Source organism: Stegodyphus dumicola, chromosome 5, assembly GCF_044657685.1.
Source record: "Stegodyphus dumicola isolate Sdum_Otavi_A_Nest chromosome 5, ASM4465768v1".
Classification (NCBI taxonomy): Eukaryota; Metazoa; Arthropoda; class Arachnida; order Araneae; family Eresidae; genus Stegodyphus; species Stegodyphus dumicola.
Window position 1 is genome coordinate 57,469,885 of NC_140772.1, and position 18,983 is coordinate 57,488,867.

Sequence of the window (18,983 nt, forward strand, 5' to 3'; positions counted from 1 at the left end):
CACTTTTGTGTGAAAACTGGAATAGTAGTAACTGCATAGGAGAAGGATTAAAAGTACCCTTTATTAACTCTCTAAAATTTACAATGCGTCAACTTGACGCTAACAAACTACACCTCTTCTTGGGCGGTAACTGAAATTCAGGTAACGAAACTAAAAATTTGAAGATATGTACAAGTAATAGAACTACGCTACAGGGTTCAGATAAACCCCGTTTCTTAAAACTAGTGGCGGCGAGTAAATGCAATTAAGCCACGCGAACCAGCAATAACTCTGGGAGCAACCGCTTAAACAGCAGAGGTGACGTCAGTAGTCTAACTCTTCGTATTATCTACTGAAACTCGGTTTTTAAACTCTTTCTTCAACGTAGAATTTGCATTCCTTCCCGCGCGCTACCATATTTAAATATTCTGGCACTGACAATTAGGGGAATGAAGGCTTATAGGAAAGGACAGCAAATTAATTAAAACTGGTTATTTAAAATAAATATAAATCCCTACAAATTAGTGGCAGAATTTCAAAGCAGTGTTTTTGTGAATGTATATTGTATTCAATTAAATGATGCAGTAAATTAATTTAAAGGCATTTAGTCAAATTTCCATTTATTTATAATGTATGATTCATACATGCTTAATCGTATTAAAAGAATCAAAATTTTGCTCTTTTTAATAATGATCTATGCTCAAATTTCTTTAAATAATATTGATTATAAACAGATTTGTATACAGTTTCAACCTCATTTTTTTGCACAATTATAGAAATTACTTTAAAATTAGTTCTGTTGTAAAAATTAAATATTAATTTTTTTTCTTCTTCATTCGTTAAGTGTGTTAATCATTTGCTTCGTTCTATGAATATTCATGCTGGGCATTCGTATTCCTGATATATCTTTTAATTTCGGAAGAAAAATATAATTAAATTTTCAGTTTGTAATTAGGAATAGATTGTTTTCTATCAACCGAGATTCAGTTTTATAGTTTAGTATTTATCATGCTTGTCCAACATTATGCTTGAAGCTTGTATAATGAATTGAAAGTCGTACTGGGCAATAAACTTCTTTGTCAATGAAACTGTTTTTTTTAATGCAATGGTAGAATGGCAAGTTTATCTTTCAGATTTATTTTATTATCACTTTTTCATATTCTACTAATGTAATTGTAATTAAATTGTTGCAATGAATTATGTAAATAATACTGAGAAACAATTTACAATTTGATCAGATTTGATGGCTTACGTGAGCGAAAACTGCGGTTCTTAGAAAACGAATAGTTTTGTCTTGTGTTTGTTTTTGCATGTAAAAAGGCTAAATCATTATTAAATATTTACCCTAAAGTTAACAGAAGTAATAGAAATAATATAGAAAAGTGTCAATCAAATGACGAACATTAGATCATATAATGAAATGACGATTTTAGGGCAATTTAGGTATCCGAATCAAATCTTGAGATTGAAACCTCTCCAGAATTGGGTACAAATAAGCTGTGCATCTTTAGAAACAGTTATATATTTTTTGCCTACAGGCTGTTTTTAGGTTTCTAAACTTTCAGCTGGTAATTGCAAGTAGAAGAAACTCATTTATATATTAACAGATGTAAATATTTAGAATTCTCCTACTTCGTCAAAGAATACTTTCCGTTCTGACTGTTGTAATTGTATTATACACTTAAATTCTATTTTAGTGGAGGCACTTGAGGGCTAATTTAAATCATGCTTTTGAGCCGCAAAATTTGTTATATTTAGCAAATATTTAGAAATTTTTCTGTAACATTAAAACAATGGTTATTTCAGGACTCTTATGATTTTAATTCTGTACAAATTAAGATCATTCGCTTTATAACATAAAAAATACATGCAAAATAGAAAATTCCGCCGATAATAAAAAATTTTGATTACCTAGCTGCCGGCTGTATGCTATGCTTGGACCACTTATTGACATTATTGGTCTGCATTCATATTTGTATGTTGTACACAAAATGTGAATATTGTATTTAATACACAGCTGTTGTAAATCATTTTACATTTAAAAAACCTATATAAGGCGAATGTACCTTTAATGGGCCACCAATAGTCAAAGTTAATAAACTTAGAAGATATATTAGTTGATTGAAAGAAATTTATTTAAAGTAGTTGATTGATAAGAAGCTCTTCATACTTAAGTAGTTGACTGTATAGAAAATATATAGTTGATTGGTTGGCAAGTTTATTTATTATCTAATAAAAGGATGATCTCAATAGCCTGTTAAATCAGCTGGTTTCACAGTGTTCAAATGAAAAGAACATTTTGGATTATCCTACTGCTTCCCATGAGATATAAACCTTTATTTAAAATTCCCATTTTTCTATAAAAGGTAATCCATTTTATATAAAAATGTCACATCTGTATTTAAATGTACTCCTAATTATTTTACATAAAATGCCTAAAATATATATTTTATTAAACGTTCGTGGTAATTAGAGAGCTAAAGGACCAAATGGTTTTGGCCATTACCCAGGAATACGTTAATTGTCCAGACATTTTAAACAACATCAGTGTTGTTAATGTTTAGGGCATGCCCACTTCTGAATCATTATCGTTCAAGATGCTCTAGTAGTGAACGATTTGGTTCATTGTGAAAATAGTTAGAAATGCATATTATTTTTAAAGTATAAGATGACATGTTTAATTTTAGTCCAGAGAAGTCATTTTACACAGTTCTTTCAACTTTAGGACAATTAGAATCAGAAGCAGATCATTAATTCAGAAGTCAAACAACAAAAATCAGCGTTATACCTACAAAATTTTCACAGGACTAGTTTCGATGGTTTTACCGAACCATCATCTTCAGCTGCAAAACCGCAAATGAACAAGATAGGAAATAATGATTAGATAGAATAAGAAAGCCTGAACAAGAATAAGCAAGTGGCGCCATCTGTTGGCGAAACGAGAACTAAAACATAATTTCTCTAAAAGCCGAAGGCAAATTTGGATTGGAATTAGGATCGTTAACTAGAACAGAAAGATTTTTATGAATGTGAAATGCCTCTAGAAAATCCAGTTCTCCAATGGAAGATGTTTTTTGAATAATTTTGGCAGCAGAAAAATTGAAAGTGTGATTTTCGGACCAGCAATGTTGAGCAACAGAAGACTTCTGTGTTTCCTTTTTTCTAACATATGCCTCATGTTCTTTGACGCGAAATTTTAAGGCTCTCTTAGTTTGGCCAATGTAAATTAAACCACACTGGCAAGGAATCCTATAAATACCCCAGGAATTCATATCCGGAATGGGGTCCTTGAGTATAGAAGTTGGAATTTTATTGATGGGAGAATAAACAACCCGAAAGTTAAATTTCTGCAAAATATGTGCAACTTTATAGCTAATTGATGGAAAGAAGGGAATGACAACAGAATTTTTATAATCTCCTAAAATAAGAGTGTGGCTTTTAGTGTGTTGAGATGAGAATTTTTTAACTGCTTGATTAATAATGTTGGGTGAAAAGCCCCTGTCAATAGCTATTGCTTTTAAATAATTTAGTTCTTCATCAAGGGCTAGTTTGGAGGAGCAAACTTGAAGAGCACGGAAAACATAGGAATAAAATGAAGCTAACTTTTGTTTAATCGGATGACATGATTTAAAGTGTGGTGGAAGGCAAACCGATGAAGGTTTACGGTAAACTGTAGTACTGAAGTCATGTAGTTGTGCACCTCCCTTTTAGACAATAACATTTACAGCATAAAAAATTCAATAGAGTTTCTAAAAAAGGTTAAAACCATTTCTCCTAGAAATTTACTCATGGTTTCCTTTGATGTAAAATCATTATTCACCAATGTTCCAGTGGAGGGTGCATTAAGATGTCTGGAAACCAGAATTCGCGAATTTCATTTCTCTTGCATCGAAATTGATGAGCTAATTTCTCTCACTCAACTCTGTTTGAAACAAACACATTTTGTTTTCCAAAATAAATATTAGAAGCAAACTGAGGGATTAGCCATGGGAAGCCCCCTCAGTCCCATCCTGGCTGATATCTACATGCATTATTATGAATCAAAATTGTTTGAAAGTTTAAACTTCCCGGCATGGTTCCGCTACGTAGACGATACTTTTACCCTGTTTGAAGGTAATAAAGATGATTTAAATAAAGTTCTTTCAACAATGAATTCTATTTATCCTGCTATTCAGTTCACTTTTGAACTTGAGACTTGCAATTCTCTTCCGTTTGTCGACATTCTGGTCACACGTAACACATCCCACTTCAGTACTACAGTTTACCGTAAACCTTCATCGGTTTGCCTTCCACCACACTTTAAATCATGTCATCCGACTAAACAAAAGTTAGCTTCATTTTATTCCTATGTTTTCCGTGCTCTTCAAGTTTGCTCCTCCAAACTAGCCCTTGATGAAGAACTAAATTATTTAAAAGCAATAGCTATTGACAGGGGCTTTTCACCCAACATTATTAATCAAGCAGTTAAAAAATTCTCATCTGAACACACTAAAAGCCACACTCTTATTTTAGGAGATTATAAAAATTCTGTTGTCATTCCCTTCTTTCCATCAATTAGCTATAAAGTTGCACATATTTTGCAGAAATTTAACTTTCGGGTTGTTTATTCTCCCATCAATAAAATTCCAACTTCTATACTCAAGGACCCCATTCCGGATATGAATTCCTGGGGTATTTATAGGATTCCTTGCCAGTGTGGTTTAATTTACATTGGCCAAACTAAGAGAGCCTTAAAATTTCGCGTCAAAGAACATGAGGCATATGTTAGAAAAAAGGAAACACAGAAGTCTTCTGTTGCTCAACATTGCTGGTCCGAAAATCACACTTTCAATTTTTCTGCTGCCAAAATTATTCAAAAAACATCTTCCATTGGAGAACTGGATTTTCTAGAGGCATTTCACATTCATAAAATTCTTTCTGTTCTAGTTAACGATCCTAATTCCAATCCAAATTTGCCTTCGGCTTTTAGAGAAATTATATTTTAGTTCTGGTTTCGCCAACAGATGGCGCCACTTGCTTATTCTTGTTCAGGCTTTCTTATTCTATCTAATCATTATTTCCTATCTTGTTCATTTGCGGTTTTGCAGCTGAAGATGATGGTTCGGTAAAACCATCGAAACTAGTCCTGTGAAAATTTTGTAGGTATAACGCTGATTTTTGTTGTTTGACTTCTGAATTAGTATTTATTCGGCGTGTTATTGTGTCTTAATTAAGCAGATCATTGTTCACTACGAGAACAGCCAAATTTTAATCTTTCTGATATGCTAACATAATTTGTTGTAGGCCAGTGGATAATAGATAAAAACCTAAAATTACTTACGCTGAGAATTAAAACAGAAAAATAATTGGAAATTGGAAAAAGAACGCTTTTCTCTCAGTAGCTAAACAATATAATACTACAAGCATAAATTCGCAAAAGGAAACTGAAAGGCAAGATTTGCTACACTAAATTCTACTTTTTTTGGTTTCTGCGAACCAATAAAGTAACATTGTTCCATCGATCAAAGCGATATCAGATATTATATTTTTTTGTTTTAAAATAAATACTTACACATAGTGTAACAAAATCAGGAAATTTTTTTTTCTCAATTATGGATGATACTATTCTTTTTTAAAATGTTAATATTTTTGAGAAGAGTATATTCCAAGCATAAAATAATCTCAGATATTTTTAAAGACCCTTCTAATGTGCTTTAGACTGGCGAGAATTTAACTGCAAAATGTAAAAGAATTCAATATAAAAGAATCTCACAAAAAGAATCAAAGATTCTAGAGGTTGGAGCTTATTTAAAATGCAACAAAATGAAGGTGCTCCAACTAATCCATGGTGGGTTTTCAAATGTAATGAAAGCGCGCTTTTCTTTAAATCCCAAACCAGGAAAAGAATGAGAATTTTAGTTTCTCTGCTCTTATTACCCAGTGTAATAGATAAATTTTCACTAACAACAGTGGTTTATACTTAAATAGGCTTAAAAATGTAGAGACTTAGTTCAGTACATTCAATTATTAAACGTTTCCGAATCTTACATTTCTGCAGAGTCAATTGACCTTGATGAGTTTCAATCATTCTTCGTTTTTATTTCCTTATACGAAGTAAAGGGAGTATTGTAAACATTAAAAATTCTGGGTATCATATTTCAACGAAAATATCTATTTTCACTGCTATCGAATGCAATTTAACAATGTTTTTGCGCAACATCTGTACGTAAGGACAGAATAAAGGACTATTTGTTCCTAAACGATAATGATAAAATGGATTTTAAATGAATTCAGAAGAGATTTACTTCGTGGGGTCTGCATGTACATACGTACATATGTATATATTTCGCATAACTCGAAAACGAGTAGTAGAACTTTGATATTTTGTGTATAGGACTGCTATAACATGTAGTTGTGCACCTCCCTTTTTAGTTGCAATCGACAACACCAAAATTATATATATATATATATATAAACCACTCTGTTACTCGGCTCGGTGAGCTCAATTTTTTAAAATTTTTATATGCTTGTAAAATGTGCATTTTTTGCTTTACAAATGATTGAATTATGATGTTCTTATCTTTCGGTTAAGGTTTTTATGCCTTTAGTTAATCTGCATGCAATAGTTGCAGAATTTTTAACAATTTAAAAGTTGTTTAAGTGCGGCTAAGTCTAATTGTTTTTACCACAGCAGACATATTTGTTTAATTTGAAACTTAGCAGAATAGTAAATTAAGTCAGTTCCTGCACCTTCAGCGTCATTTTGCCGAGTAGGACCAAAAGGAAACTTTTAGTTTTGTGCTCCGAAAAATCTGTCTTCTTGCCTGCTGGCCGAACTGCTTGATTTTTCAAATTGTTTTAACTGCATTTGGTGTTTTATGGTTTTCTATATCTTTCAATTTTTAATGAAGATGTTTTGAGGATTTTATGCATTTTTGTCCTGCCGTGAAGTGAAAACTGAGTTATTTGAATGAAAAATCTATCTCTAATGAAATCAGATGAAATACGCGTATTTCATCTGATTTTTGCAATTTTTGCTGCATTTCATTTAAACATGAAATGCAGCAAAAATTGTGTATAATTTAATATTCCGTGCAAAGAAGTCCTGTGGTGTCAGCATGTCATTTTTTTCCATAAAGTTTCGTAAATAATTTATTGAATGAGCTAAATATCTCACTACGGATACATTTATCCATACTGACTGGATGAAGTGTAATTATACGGTATACAGAATGGTAATGAATAGCCATTATTACTCAGATTTACTTTAAAAATGTGCAGAAGAATAATCTATCAACTAATAAATTACAAAATGCAATAAATTTGAAGACAAAATTTGTATCAATCTTTTGTAAGCAAATATTCAATCTACTTTAATTAAATATTTACGGAATGCTAAGAAGTTTCGTTTAAAAAATATACAATTTAGCTCACTAAAGTTATTATTTCCACATTGCAAAGTGCGGATAAGTAAATGTGCACTTTGTTGCAAATTGTTACAAAGAGTGTAAGAAAAAATGTATGTAATGCGATGTAAGCTATAACTTAAATTTTAAAGTATTAAAGTAAAATTAACCTACGGCAAAACTGTTTTCTATACCTTTCGGTATAAATGATCTAATGAGAAAAATTAAAACTTTTAGCTTGGAACTTTCTTTCTATTGTCTCCTACTTCCTGAATATTTTGTTTTCTTCGAGTACTTGAATATGTTACAAATAATTCTTTCTTTATCCTAGCATTGTTTGAGGAAAGAAGAAAGTACATTTTAAATTTCATGATATAATTTTAAATACTACATGGATGATAATAATTTCTCCATAACAGCTTAAATCCTTCTCTTTGTGTAGAGAATATATTTAAGTAGCATAAAACTGTGGGAGCTTAGCCAGAAAATCTGATGATTTTATTTCTTACCTGAACTTAAGATATAAGTATTTATTTTGAATTTGGCTTAAAGTATATAATAAAATAGTTTTAAAAAGTTATTATTTAGTAATCTGCACAACAGATTATGTGACAACGAAATTCTTTTATGTATACTGATATATTGAAGGAAATTTGGTATTAAAGGTTATTAATTAATGTCTTATTTACTTAATCCTATAGTTTAGATTCCGGAAATATTGATAAGAAGTATATTTATTTTTTACATACAAATTTGATTACTTCTTATACATTTATTTAAGTTTCATGCTACTAAACGTTTGAAGGAGAAAATCTTAGAAAAAGATACTGAACAGGAAATAAATGGTTTCTTTCAGATCAATTGCAGCAGTTTCTTTCCAAACTCCGTTTAATCACCCACTAGTGTGACAAGTGTTTAAACATAAAAAATGTTTACTCTACTTAACTTTTTATCTGAAATCTTAGATTCAACACTATAGTTCACCGAGAGAATCTTTCAATAAAATAGTTTCTTAACAGAAAAGTTGCACAAACTTTCCTTAATTTTTTTTTGTATCAAAACTTCTTTTGAATTTCCTGTCAAATTATTGGTTAAGATTTATCGAAATCATTATATGTATGAGTAAATGCTAGGATTTCAAAATTTTTGTATGAATAATATATAGGATAACTGTTGTATCTCCCTGCTTTATTATAAATTATCGAACATTAAGCTTTCAATAATAAAATTAAAATGCATTTAAACTTAAATATTTGCTGCATTAAATTTAATAAATATCCTGTAACTGAAAATTATTTAATTGTTTCAGTTAGGAAAAATATATGTGATAATTTTAGTAACATATTTCTACTTTATGAACTTAATTAATAAAAAAAAAGCTGTCACTCACTTTAGTCAGCCTACTCTTCTTTTCGTAAATTTAACTTAATGTTTGTTTAATTACTGCATGTTTTTACCGAATATACATGTGCTTCTCTTGTTTCTAGTTATAGCTTCCATTTTATTTTTATGCATTTTATTTCGCCCTTTTTTCCTAGCCATTTGTTTAAATCTTGAACTAGGAACAGATAAGACAATAATAGACAAAAACAGATTAATTTATTAACATTTATTATTTTACTTACATATTCAGAGTTCACCAGTCATATTACACATAATACATACATCATTCATAAAGACTTATTTTGAAACGAAATCTTCCAAAGTAAATCACTTGATTATCATTCCAGGAATAAGAATCCTAAGCAAATTACAATTTCAAAACATGAATTCTTAAAAATAAATCCATTTGGTTGTTCTTTTTAATTTTTGGTATGATTTAAATCGGTTTAGTATGTACACAAGAGGATATGATATTCAAAGCTCTTTTTCATGCCCAGTACTTCTTTAAAATTACAGCAAAACGATTCGGTAGCATCCACGCAGTTTGAAAAACTGCTTAAAATTACACATAAAAGAAATAAATAATTTAAGCAAAAATTATTTTAACCAAAACGCAAGAAAACATTTTTGGATCCATCTTTCTTTCCAAGTTGTTTGTACTCATCATATGGTGCCATAATATTTTGCTCGTAATCTGGGTATTCTAGAGTTCCGTCCAACCCTTCTGGATGGTAAAAAGAGGGTGAAGCGGAATTTTGGAGGTCATCGTCATGAGGAAAAATTTCTGCATCAGGTTCGGCAGCCGGATCGTAATGGACAAATGTGACAAGAGGAGAATGCCCATCAGATAAATCTCTCTTCATTCTACTCAGATTTTTCGCGGAATAATTAGCATCAGCCTGCAGCTGATTCCTTTCGGTGCTAGCTTCCAAATGTTCGTCAACTGATCTCTTGCCAAAATGGATCATGGCATGTGCTCTCTTAACTTCGCTATCGTCATCTCGTTTTCCGAAATGGATCATGGCATGAGATCCCTTGCGAGATCCTTCCGTCTTCTTACCAAATCTCAGCAGGTTATGATTCCTTTTTTCAGAAGATTCGGGATTCCAGTAGTACGGAACATTATCATCATTCTCCCAGATCCTCTTCCCGAAATGAATCATCGAATGAGAATCACGTTTCTCTTCGTTATCATTGTCGAATTCTCGTTTCCCGAAGTGAATCATGGAATGTGCTCTTTTGTCCTCTTGCGGTAAATCACTCTCATCGCCTTCATCTTCACGCTTTCCAAAATGAATCATACTATGAGCTCTTTTCCCGTCGTCCCTTTTGCCAAAGGACAAAATGGCATGACCTGGGCCTCTCTTGCCGAAATACAACATAGAGTGACCATCCCGCTTTCCAAAGTACATCATAGAATGTCCTTCTCTCTTGTCTTCTTCTGGTAAATTGTCAGGGTAATAACTATCATAAACATCCTCACCGTCTTCTCTCTTTCCAAATCTCATCATGTTGTGATCTCTCTTTCCAAACCTCATGATGGTATGTCCTCTTTTATAAGAATTGTCACGACTTCTCTGGAGATACTGGATGATATCTGGAATAGCAGTTTGATCTTCATCCCTTTTACCAAAATAAAGGAAACTATGCTGAGGCGTTTTAGATGTATCTTCCCTCTTTCCAAAGTGGATTAAATTATGCCCACCTGCTGGTCGCTTTCCGAACCTCATGATATTATGTTGACGTTTCCCTGAAGCTAATATAGGTATGGAGTCCGACTTGTCACCACCACCGCCACCACCTAAAACAGAAAGAAAAAACTTCAAGTATTTTTGTATTTGTGGCTAAGGAAATAAAAAACATTTGGAAGAGAATTAAATATTTAAGTAATTAGTATTACGGTACATCACAAGCAGATTTTAGTAATGAAAATTAATGATGCTGTAAACTAAAATTTCTTAAATAGTCTACATTTACCTCAGATTTTCTGCTAAAATCGCAAAATATACCAGCAATATAAGCGAAATTTATTTATTTATTTTTATTTATTTATTTTTTTTAACCATCGAATAATATTAAGAATTCGAAAATAATGGTTAACCGTTTCGAATTCGTAATCATCAGACATTTTGTATTTTCTTATCAGACTGCTTCTTATGATTAGCCTTAGGTCGGAAGCCCCTCTGCCAGGAGAGTTGCTTCTTATGACTGACTCAGATGAGCAAAATGAGATGAGATAAATTTTGAAATAACTAATAAGTGACATTTAAATCTTTAAAATTACATACTGTTTAAAGGGTTTTGAGTAAAACATGAACGTCCATGCTTTATTGCCCGCACGGTTTAAGTAAGGATTAAAATGTATCAAAAAGATTTATTGGAAAATTTGTTTCAAGATAAACAAGGATAAGAGAAAAAAAACACTAAACTGAATCAATTCTTTTTGTAGCAGAGATATGGCTTTAGAAGCATATTTTTTCAGTACCATAACATTGCAAATGTTTATAAAAATTATCAGTTCGATATGTATATTGAATGCGCATTTTAAAACGAAATGTTTAGACAGAAGATTGCAAATAAAATAACGATTTAAGTAACGTGTTTTCGTTTTCAAAACACTAATTTTGTTACACAGCTACAGGTGGATTAAATCTGAAGGTAGGCGAATGATCTTATGTTCTGCCAGATAGAAAGAGAAGTGGTCTCACGTGATGGCGCTTGCTTTGTAAATAAATAAAAGACTAAACATTCGTGTAGTATCGGGCTTACTAAGGTGAAAGAATGACATATTTAAGGGAGCGCAACATCACAGATGAGGTTCAAACAATTCAGAAAAATTCTGCTAAAGAGGCTGATTACATAACAAGCAATTAAACATATTTAATCTATGCATTTTGAAGCCTTCAGGTTTCAAGCCATTGGAATGTTAAAAAGGAGAAAGTATGACTTTTAAAAATTATTTTACGTATTATCTTGCAACGGTTTCATTGAAAAACATTCTTGAAGAAACTTTTAGATTTATAGTAAATATCGATAAATGCCTAGTCAACTATTCGCTATCCTATCTTATCCTATCCGTTCTAGATATCTGCTAGAATAACTGTATCAAAAGGGGATACTACTGATAATATAGAAAGAAATGTAGAAATGATATATAGTTTTACTTTTGTTAAAATGGATTAAGGATAAAAGATGCTACTTCTAGGACACTAAACTGTTACGATTTCCAAATATAAAGTCAAAATTTAAATAGAATTGTATATACTAAATGCACTAAGAAAACAAAATGACACAAAAATTACTAATACATGTTTGTAAACTTTGAGATTTGGGGAACAGAAATTGAAAATATAAAATAAAATCATACACTTCAGTAAAACAATTATTTAAGTTACAAATTTCGCAAAAACTACGTTTATCATTTTCCTGAACTTATTTATAAAGATTTATAAGATTGAATGCTCTTAGAATGGAATTTTTGACAATAGTTCCTGGTTGGGCATTTTTTATATCTTTAACTAAGTATTTGAAAATTAGCATTTTAATGCATACACAAAAATGACAGAAGAAATAGATACTCCTGCTAGGACTGTATTGTATCAATATTTTAGTTGAAATTTCAAATTCGAGTTTTTATTCATTTGCTGTGATAGAATTATTAATGCAACTTACTCGAGCAATTACATTTTATAAAAATTAACAAATGAACAGTAGAGTTTTCAGTGTTAATATTATGGTACATCTTATATGTGTAATTTATATCTAAAATATCCATTTAAAATGTATGGAACGAATAATACAAATGCAAGCGCAATCTATAATGTTCAAATTATATATAAATGAGACAGCATACAAAATTCTGAAAAATATTAAAACTAAGTCATTAAAAATTGACACATACAGCATATGGCAAAAACAATGCTGTGATGCCTTATGTGTTGGTGGAAATATGTTTGTTCTCGATTATTAAGGAGAGAAAGGCAGTGATCTCCGATTAGTACCTGTATTTGCCCACCACGGGAGTTGAAATCTTTACTGTGTTGCATAAGAGTGTGGACGTTTGAATCCTCAAACAAAATAAAAGGGTTAGCAGCTGCTCCACTAAGTCATTCAACATTATTTGAGCTATAGTTTCATTAGGCGGAGAAGGCAAATGCATTTGACAGATAATAACCAATCTTCGGTCATTTGCTACGACTGCAATAGCGTGGAGAAAGGTTCTCTTATATAGGTCATTTGACGGACTGTCATGAGAGATTAGAAGAGGTACCCCACCATTGGTAATGCCATCTGAAACATTCTCTTTTTTAGACATCGAATATCTTCGAAGCTTCGTTACATTCTGTGGTCTCAGAAATATCTTCGGAACTCCGAAGCAGGCGGGATGGTGGTCAGCCATCAATTCAAGTCAAATTGTCAGCCAAACTCTGGTGAAAACCGAAACAATTCCAAAAGCTAACATGGTAGCTAGATGACTTTTTGTACTGTCGGATGCTGATTCTCAGTTTTTATTGTCTGTAGATGTTTAGGCAGCTGTAAACTTATCTATATCATATGGGTCTGTAAAAATATTTTCCGATGAGCTGATGCTCTGGCTTTGAGTGTTTACGTTTTTGACTTGGAGTTTATTTTGGTCTTTTTTTTTTCTTTCTCTGTTCCAATTACTACTATATTGCTAGGTTTGTTTGTTATTTGAACGAATGTTTGAGTTGCTTTGTTTTAAACATAACAGGTCTGAGTAGTAACTTATTTCACAGGCTTGGCAGCATCAGCATATGGCACATTACAAAGTGGCTGAGCGTCTCCTCTTTTCCTTCAAGATATGTTACATTTCTTATAACCTTAGTTGTTTGTACATCATTCTCAAATTTCCATATGGAGCATGATAGACAGAACGCCACATCTTTACAGTTCTGTCTTTGCAGTTCATACAGCGTGGCACAGAAGTACGTTGCTTTGTTTTCGTGGCCCACTACAGCGCAACGAGCACACATGGAAGCTCCACAGGACGAATCTTTCGAATGCCTAAAGCACGGAAACTGGAAACAGAGCAACAGGTTTGGAATTAATGGCCTCACTGGGAAGTTTAGACAGCCGGCTTAAAAGCCAATAATGGATTTTGATAACTCTGGAGAACTGAAAATCACGACAACATGGCTAGTGTTTATCATTACACTATCACGTCAAATTTCTATACGCTTAGCTCTGCAGATACTCTGATCACTTAGATCATCAGCAAATTATTATTCTGACACTCTGATAAGATCTATTTCGGAGATAATCCCACGAGAAAAATTCAGAGTCTTGTGTGGAGTTAGGCTGATAGCTATGGATTCCAAATTGGTAATTTGGAGTAAGCAGACTAACTGGAAAGCTGTAGTAATTTTGACAAGTCTCTTGAGCGGAACTTTTCATAAGTTCATTTCGATTCACTAGCATGAGTTTTTATATACTTATGAAAGAAAGACATCTTTTGAATTTCCCCTGTGACAGAAGTTACTATTAAAAAATAATGGGCTAATTTTGCACGTACAAATTTTACATTTGTAATTTTTGTCTTCTTTGTTGTGTACACTTGAATTCGAGTATGCATTTGAAATACCCATGTTTAGAAAACTAGAGACATTCGGACCCGGCGGCCCCGACCACCCCCGAATCCATAAAGAGTCGTTGCGCCAGGACTACCCGGGTGTATATGCAAAGTGAAGCCCCATACTGAAAGCAGGTACTTTCGAGTGATTCTTCCCAAGTCACTGACAAAAAAACTAGTGATGAGCAAAATGCCACCCATGAGGACAATAAATACCTCCCGTTTAGCTGAAGCAAAGGCCAAACCAGTGTGTTGGGACACTACTTCGCCTCTTCACAAACAAGATCCTTTTTTCAAATAACACGGGTCTCCTCGTACAGCAAACATGTGGGCAGATTTCTCGCCCACATTTCATTTTGAAGCTAAACATGAGGTTTGTAATAGAATCTCATGACAAGCCCCAGCCGTCAAGGAAGAAAACCACAAGAGAGAAAGATGAGGTAAAAATTATGATTAAGAGGAGGCGAAAAGGAAAGAGGAAAGATCTCTAGGGCTCCAAGATCGTAACACCCGTCTAAGAAGATGGTAAAGCGCGGATATAACGTATATAGAAATTTGAAATCATGGTTACGAAATAGAAGATGGCTATAAAGCATTTTTATTTCTTAAGTGTCAGTTTTTTGGTTTTATTATACGGTATTTCTTCTACCTTCTTTGCATGTCTTCGTAGTGTAGTGGTCTGCACGCTGGGCGCGTATTCCGAAGGTCCGTGGTTCGATTCCCGGCGAAAGCGTTGATCATTTTTCATCTCTCTTGCTTCGAAATAACCTAATGTCTCTACATTATAATCGTGTTGCAAGTTTAAAAATCAGGCCAATATAAAAATTTTAGTTTGTAGATTTATATAAAATTTTTCAGAGTCTGACAGTGATTGCTATTGGTCATTTTTTAAAGAGGAATGAAGAGTCAAATAAATTGGAGATGCTAAATACTTCTTTGCGACTTATCTATTTTTAAAGTCTATTGCCATCCGAAAAAATTCACAACCATTGTTCCTGAAGACTAATAGAAGAACGTTTTCCTGTTAGGGTGACAGCTCATTAAAACGTTAAAGGAGAAGACAACAAATTTATGATGTAAAAGACTTAAGAGTCCCCCCCCCCCCCAAAAAAAACTAGTGCATGAATAGAGAAGTTTTTTACATTTAACAGGAGGAAAATATTATGTTATAGCTGATAATATTTTTATCCTGGAAATATTATTTTCTGTTAATGTTATTTATCAGCCCACTCTTTCGTATGATCCCATTTGCGTATCCCTAAAGTAATACAAATCTTTTGTCAATGTTTCCAAATGCTGCTAAGATTTCAAAGTGGAAGATAAGTAATGTTATAATTTTCTCTCTTCTTTTTAAAATGTGGTGTATCACATTTCTCGATGTATATTTTGTTCGATTTTTAAATCTAATATTCAAGTTATACTATTCATAGAACATAGTTTTGTGATCTCAATTGGCTTCACGTTCTCGGGAGGAACAGAAGGAATAGAAAATGTATAAAAATGCTTGGTTTGCTTTTGCGGTAACTTTATGAGCTCTGGATTAAATCGATGAAAAAAAAATAGGTTCTCGGCAAATTTCATTTTCGAAAAAAGAAAAAGAAATTGGCAGTGTTGTTATTAGATTTTCTTAAGGTTTTTCCTCATCTTAACTTGGTTTATTTCGACTTTCATAAACTTTCTTTCTTAAATACAGAAAGGGTGTTTTTGAGAAAGCGGTCAGCTATAAATTTCTGCTCAGGCATTTAGTAAAGTAAAAACTTGTATCCTTAATATGAAATATAAACTTTATATAAAAAAAAAAGCATTCGTTTTAAGGATAGCTGCATGCTAAGAATACATTATATTTATGTTTTTTAGATATTTATCATGCATAAATTAACTTTAAAATATTAAATTTTACAAAAAAGTTAAAAATCATATTAATGAAAAGCCTGAATTTAAACAAAATTTACAGAATAATCTAAATCTAAATTTATTTAAAGCGGGGTATATCTACATACAGTGGAACCTTGTGTAACGAACATAATTTACTTCTAAATCTTACTTGTATTGCAAGAAAAAAAACTCAAAAAAATATTCTGAAAAAAAAAAAAAAAACACTCAAACAAAAATAAAATAATTTAATTTATTATTTATAATACATCCCCTTTTACGAAAACTTTGAAGGCTCACCAGCTGCCGAGCGGTAAAGTAGCTGAATACTGGTAGTTCGATCCGAGGTTCGAATCACGCGAAAGGGGTGGCTGCATGGGCGTTTTTGTGATTTTTCCCATGTGTAACGTGTATACTAGCCAGTTTCCCTTAGAAAGTCCTCTACGAAAGCATCCTGACCTTAGGCAGATAGCCCTCGAGGTTTTGCCGTAATCATATAAAAACAAACCAAACGAAAACCAAAAATTTAGTCTAAATGCATTTTGTCTTTGCTGACTTTTTGGCTACCATGAGACACATCATTATTGTTACTGTAGTCCGCACAGCTACTGATACGTTTTAACGTATCATGAAGCAGTTTCCTCTGTTTTCGGTATCTCTCTTCTTTCACTGGAAGGTTGTTGCTTTGCTAAGGCTGTTACCTCGTCTTCCCCTGATAAAATGCTCTGATGCAGAATGCAGCTTCATAAGCTCTCCCGCTATCTATGTCGTTGCTATCCATCTCTAACCCAATAATCCAGAAAGTCAGGAAAACAATTTCGTCGGCTATAGACTTTATTCTATATTATAGACTATTTTCGGTATCTCTCTTCTTTCACTGGAAGGTTGTTGCTTTGCTAAGACTGTTACCTCGTCTTCCCCTGATAAAATGCTCTGATGCAGAATGCAGCTTCATAAGCTCTCCCGCTATCTATGTCGTTGCTATCCATCTCTAACCCAATAATCCAGAAAGTCAGGAAAACAATTTCGTCGGCTATAGACTTTATTCTATATTATAGACTATTTTCGGTATCTCTCTTCTTTCACTGGAAGGTTGTTGCTTTGCTAAGACTGTTACCTCGTCTTCCCCTGATAAAATGCTCTGATGCAGAATGCAGCTTCATAAGCTCTCCCGCTATCTATGTCGTTGCTATCCATCTCTAACCCAATAATCCAGAAAGTCAGGAAAACAATTTCGTCGGCTATAGACTTTATTCTATATTATAGACTATTTTCGGTATCTCTCTTCTTTCACTGGAAGGTTGTTGCTTTGCTAAGACTGTTACCTCGTCTTCCCCTGATAAAATGCTCTGATGCAGAATGCAGCTTCATAAGCTCTCCCGCTATCTATGTCGTTGCTATCCATCTCTAACCCAATAATCCAGAAAGTCAGGAAAACAATTTCGTCGGCTATAGACTTTATTCTATATTATAGACTATTTTCGGTATCTCTCTTCTTTCACTGGAAGGTTGTTGCTTTGCTAAGACTGTTACCTCGTCTTCCCCTGATAAAATGCTCTGATGCAGAATGCAGCTTCATAAGCTCTCCCGCTATCTATGTCGTTGCTATCCATCTCTAACCCAATAATCCAGAAAGTCAGGAAAACAATTTCGTCGGCTATAGACTTTATTCTATATTATAGACTATTTTCGGTATCTCTCTTCTTTCACTGGAAGGTTGTTGCTTTGCTAAGACTGTTACCTCGTCTTCCCCTGATAAAATGCTCTGATGCAGAATGCAGCTTCATAAGCTCTCCCGCTATCTATGTCGTTGCTATCCATCTCTAACCCAATAATCCAGAAAGTCAGGAAAACAATTTCGTCGGCTATAGACTTTATTCTATATTATAGACTATTTTCGGTATCTCTCTTCTTTCACTGGAAGGTTGTTGCTTTGCTAAGACTGTTACCTCGTCTTCCCCTGATAAAATGCTCTGATGCAGAATGCAGCTTCATAAGCTCTCCCGCTATCTATGTCGTTGCTATCCATCTCTAACCCAATAATCCAGAAAGTCAGGAAAACAATTTCGTCGGCTATAGACTTTATTCTATATTATAGACTATTTTCGGTATCTCTCTTCTTTCACTGGAAGGTTGTTGCTTTGCTAAGACTGTTACCTCGTCTTCCCCTGATAAAATGCTCTGATGCAGAATGCAGCTTCATAAGCTCTCCCGCTATCTATGTCGTTGCTATCCATCTCTAACCCAATAATCCAGAAAGTCAGGAAAACAATTTCGTCGGCTATAAACTTTATTCTATATTATAGACTATTTTCGGTATCTCTCTTCTTTCACTGGAAGGTTGTTGCTTTGCTAAGACTGTTACCTCGTCTTCCCCTGATAAAATGCTCTGATGCAGAATGCAGCTTCATAAGCTCTCCCGCTATCTATGTCGTTGCTATCCATCTCTAACCCAATAATCCAGAAAGTCAGGAAAACAATTTCGTCGGCTATAGACTTTATTCTATATTATAGACTATTTTCGGTATCTCTCTTCTTTCACTGGAAGGTTGTTGCTTTGCTAAGACTGTTACCTCGTCTTCCCCTGATAAAATGCTCTGATGCAGAATGCAGCTTCATAAGCTCTCCCGCTATCTATGTCGTTGCTATCCATCTCTAACCCAATAATCCAGAAAGTCAGGAAAACAATTTCGTCGGCTATAGACTTTATTCTATATTATAGACTATTTTCGGTATCTCTCTTCTTTCACTGGAAGGTTGTTGCTTTGCTAAGA

The 18,983-nt window shown here is 33.2% G+C and overlaps 1 protein-coding gene across 1 annotated transcript in view; it reads right to left on the bottom strand.

Moving 5' to 3' along the window:
• Positions 1 to 8,946: 8,946 nt before the first annotated feature.
• LOC118192607 (uncharacterized) overlaps positions 8,947 to 18,983 on the bottom strand; it is a 212,924-nt gene continuing 202,887 nt past the window's right edge. Inside the window, exon 3 of the mRNA XM_035363625.2 lies at positions 8,947 to 10,548. Coding sequence (XP_035219516.1) covers positions 9,350 to 10,548 — 1,199 coding nt within the window. The 3' untranslated portion in view covers positions 8,947 to 9,349. The remainder of the gene's footprint in view (positions 10,549 to 18,983) is intronic.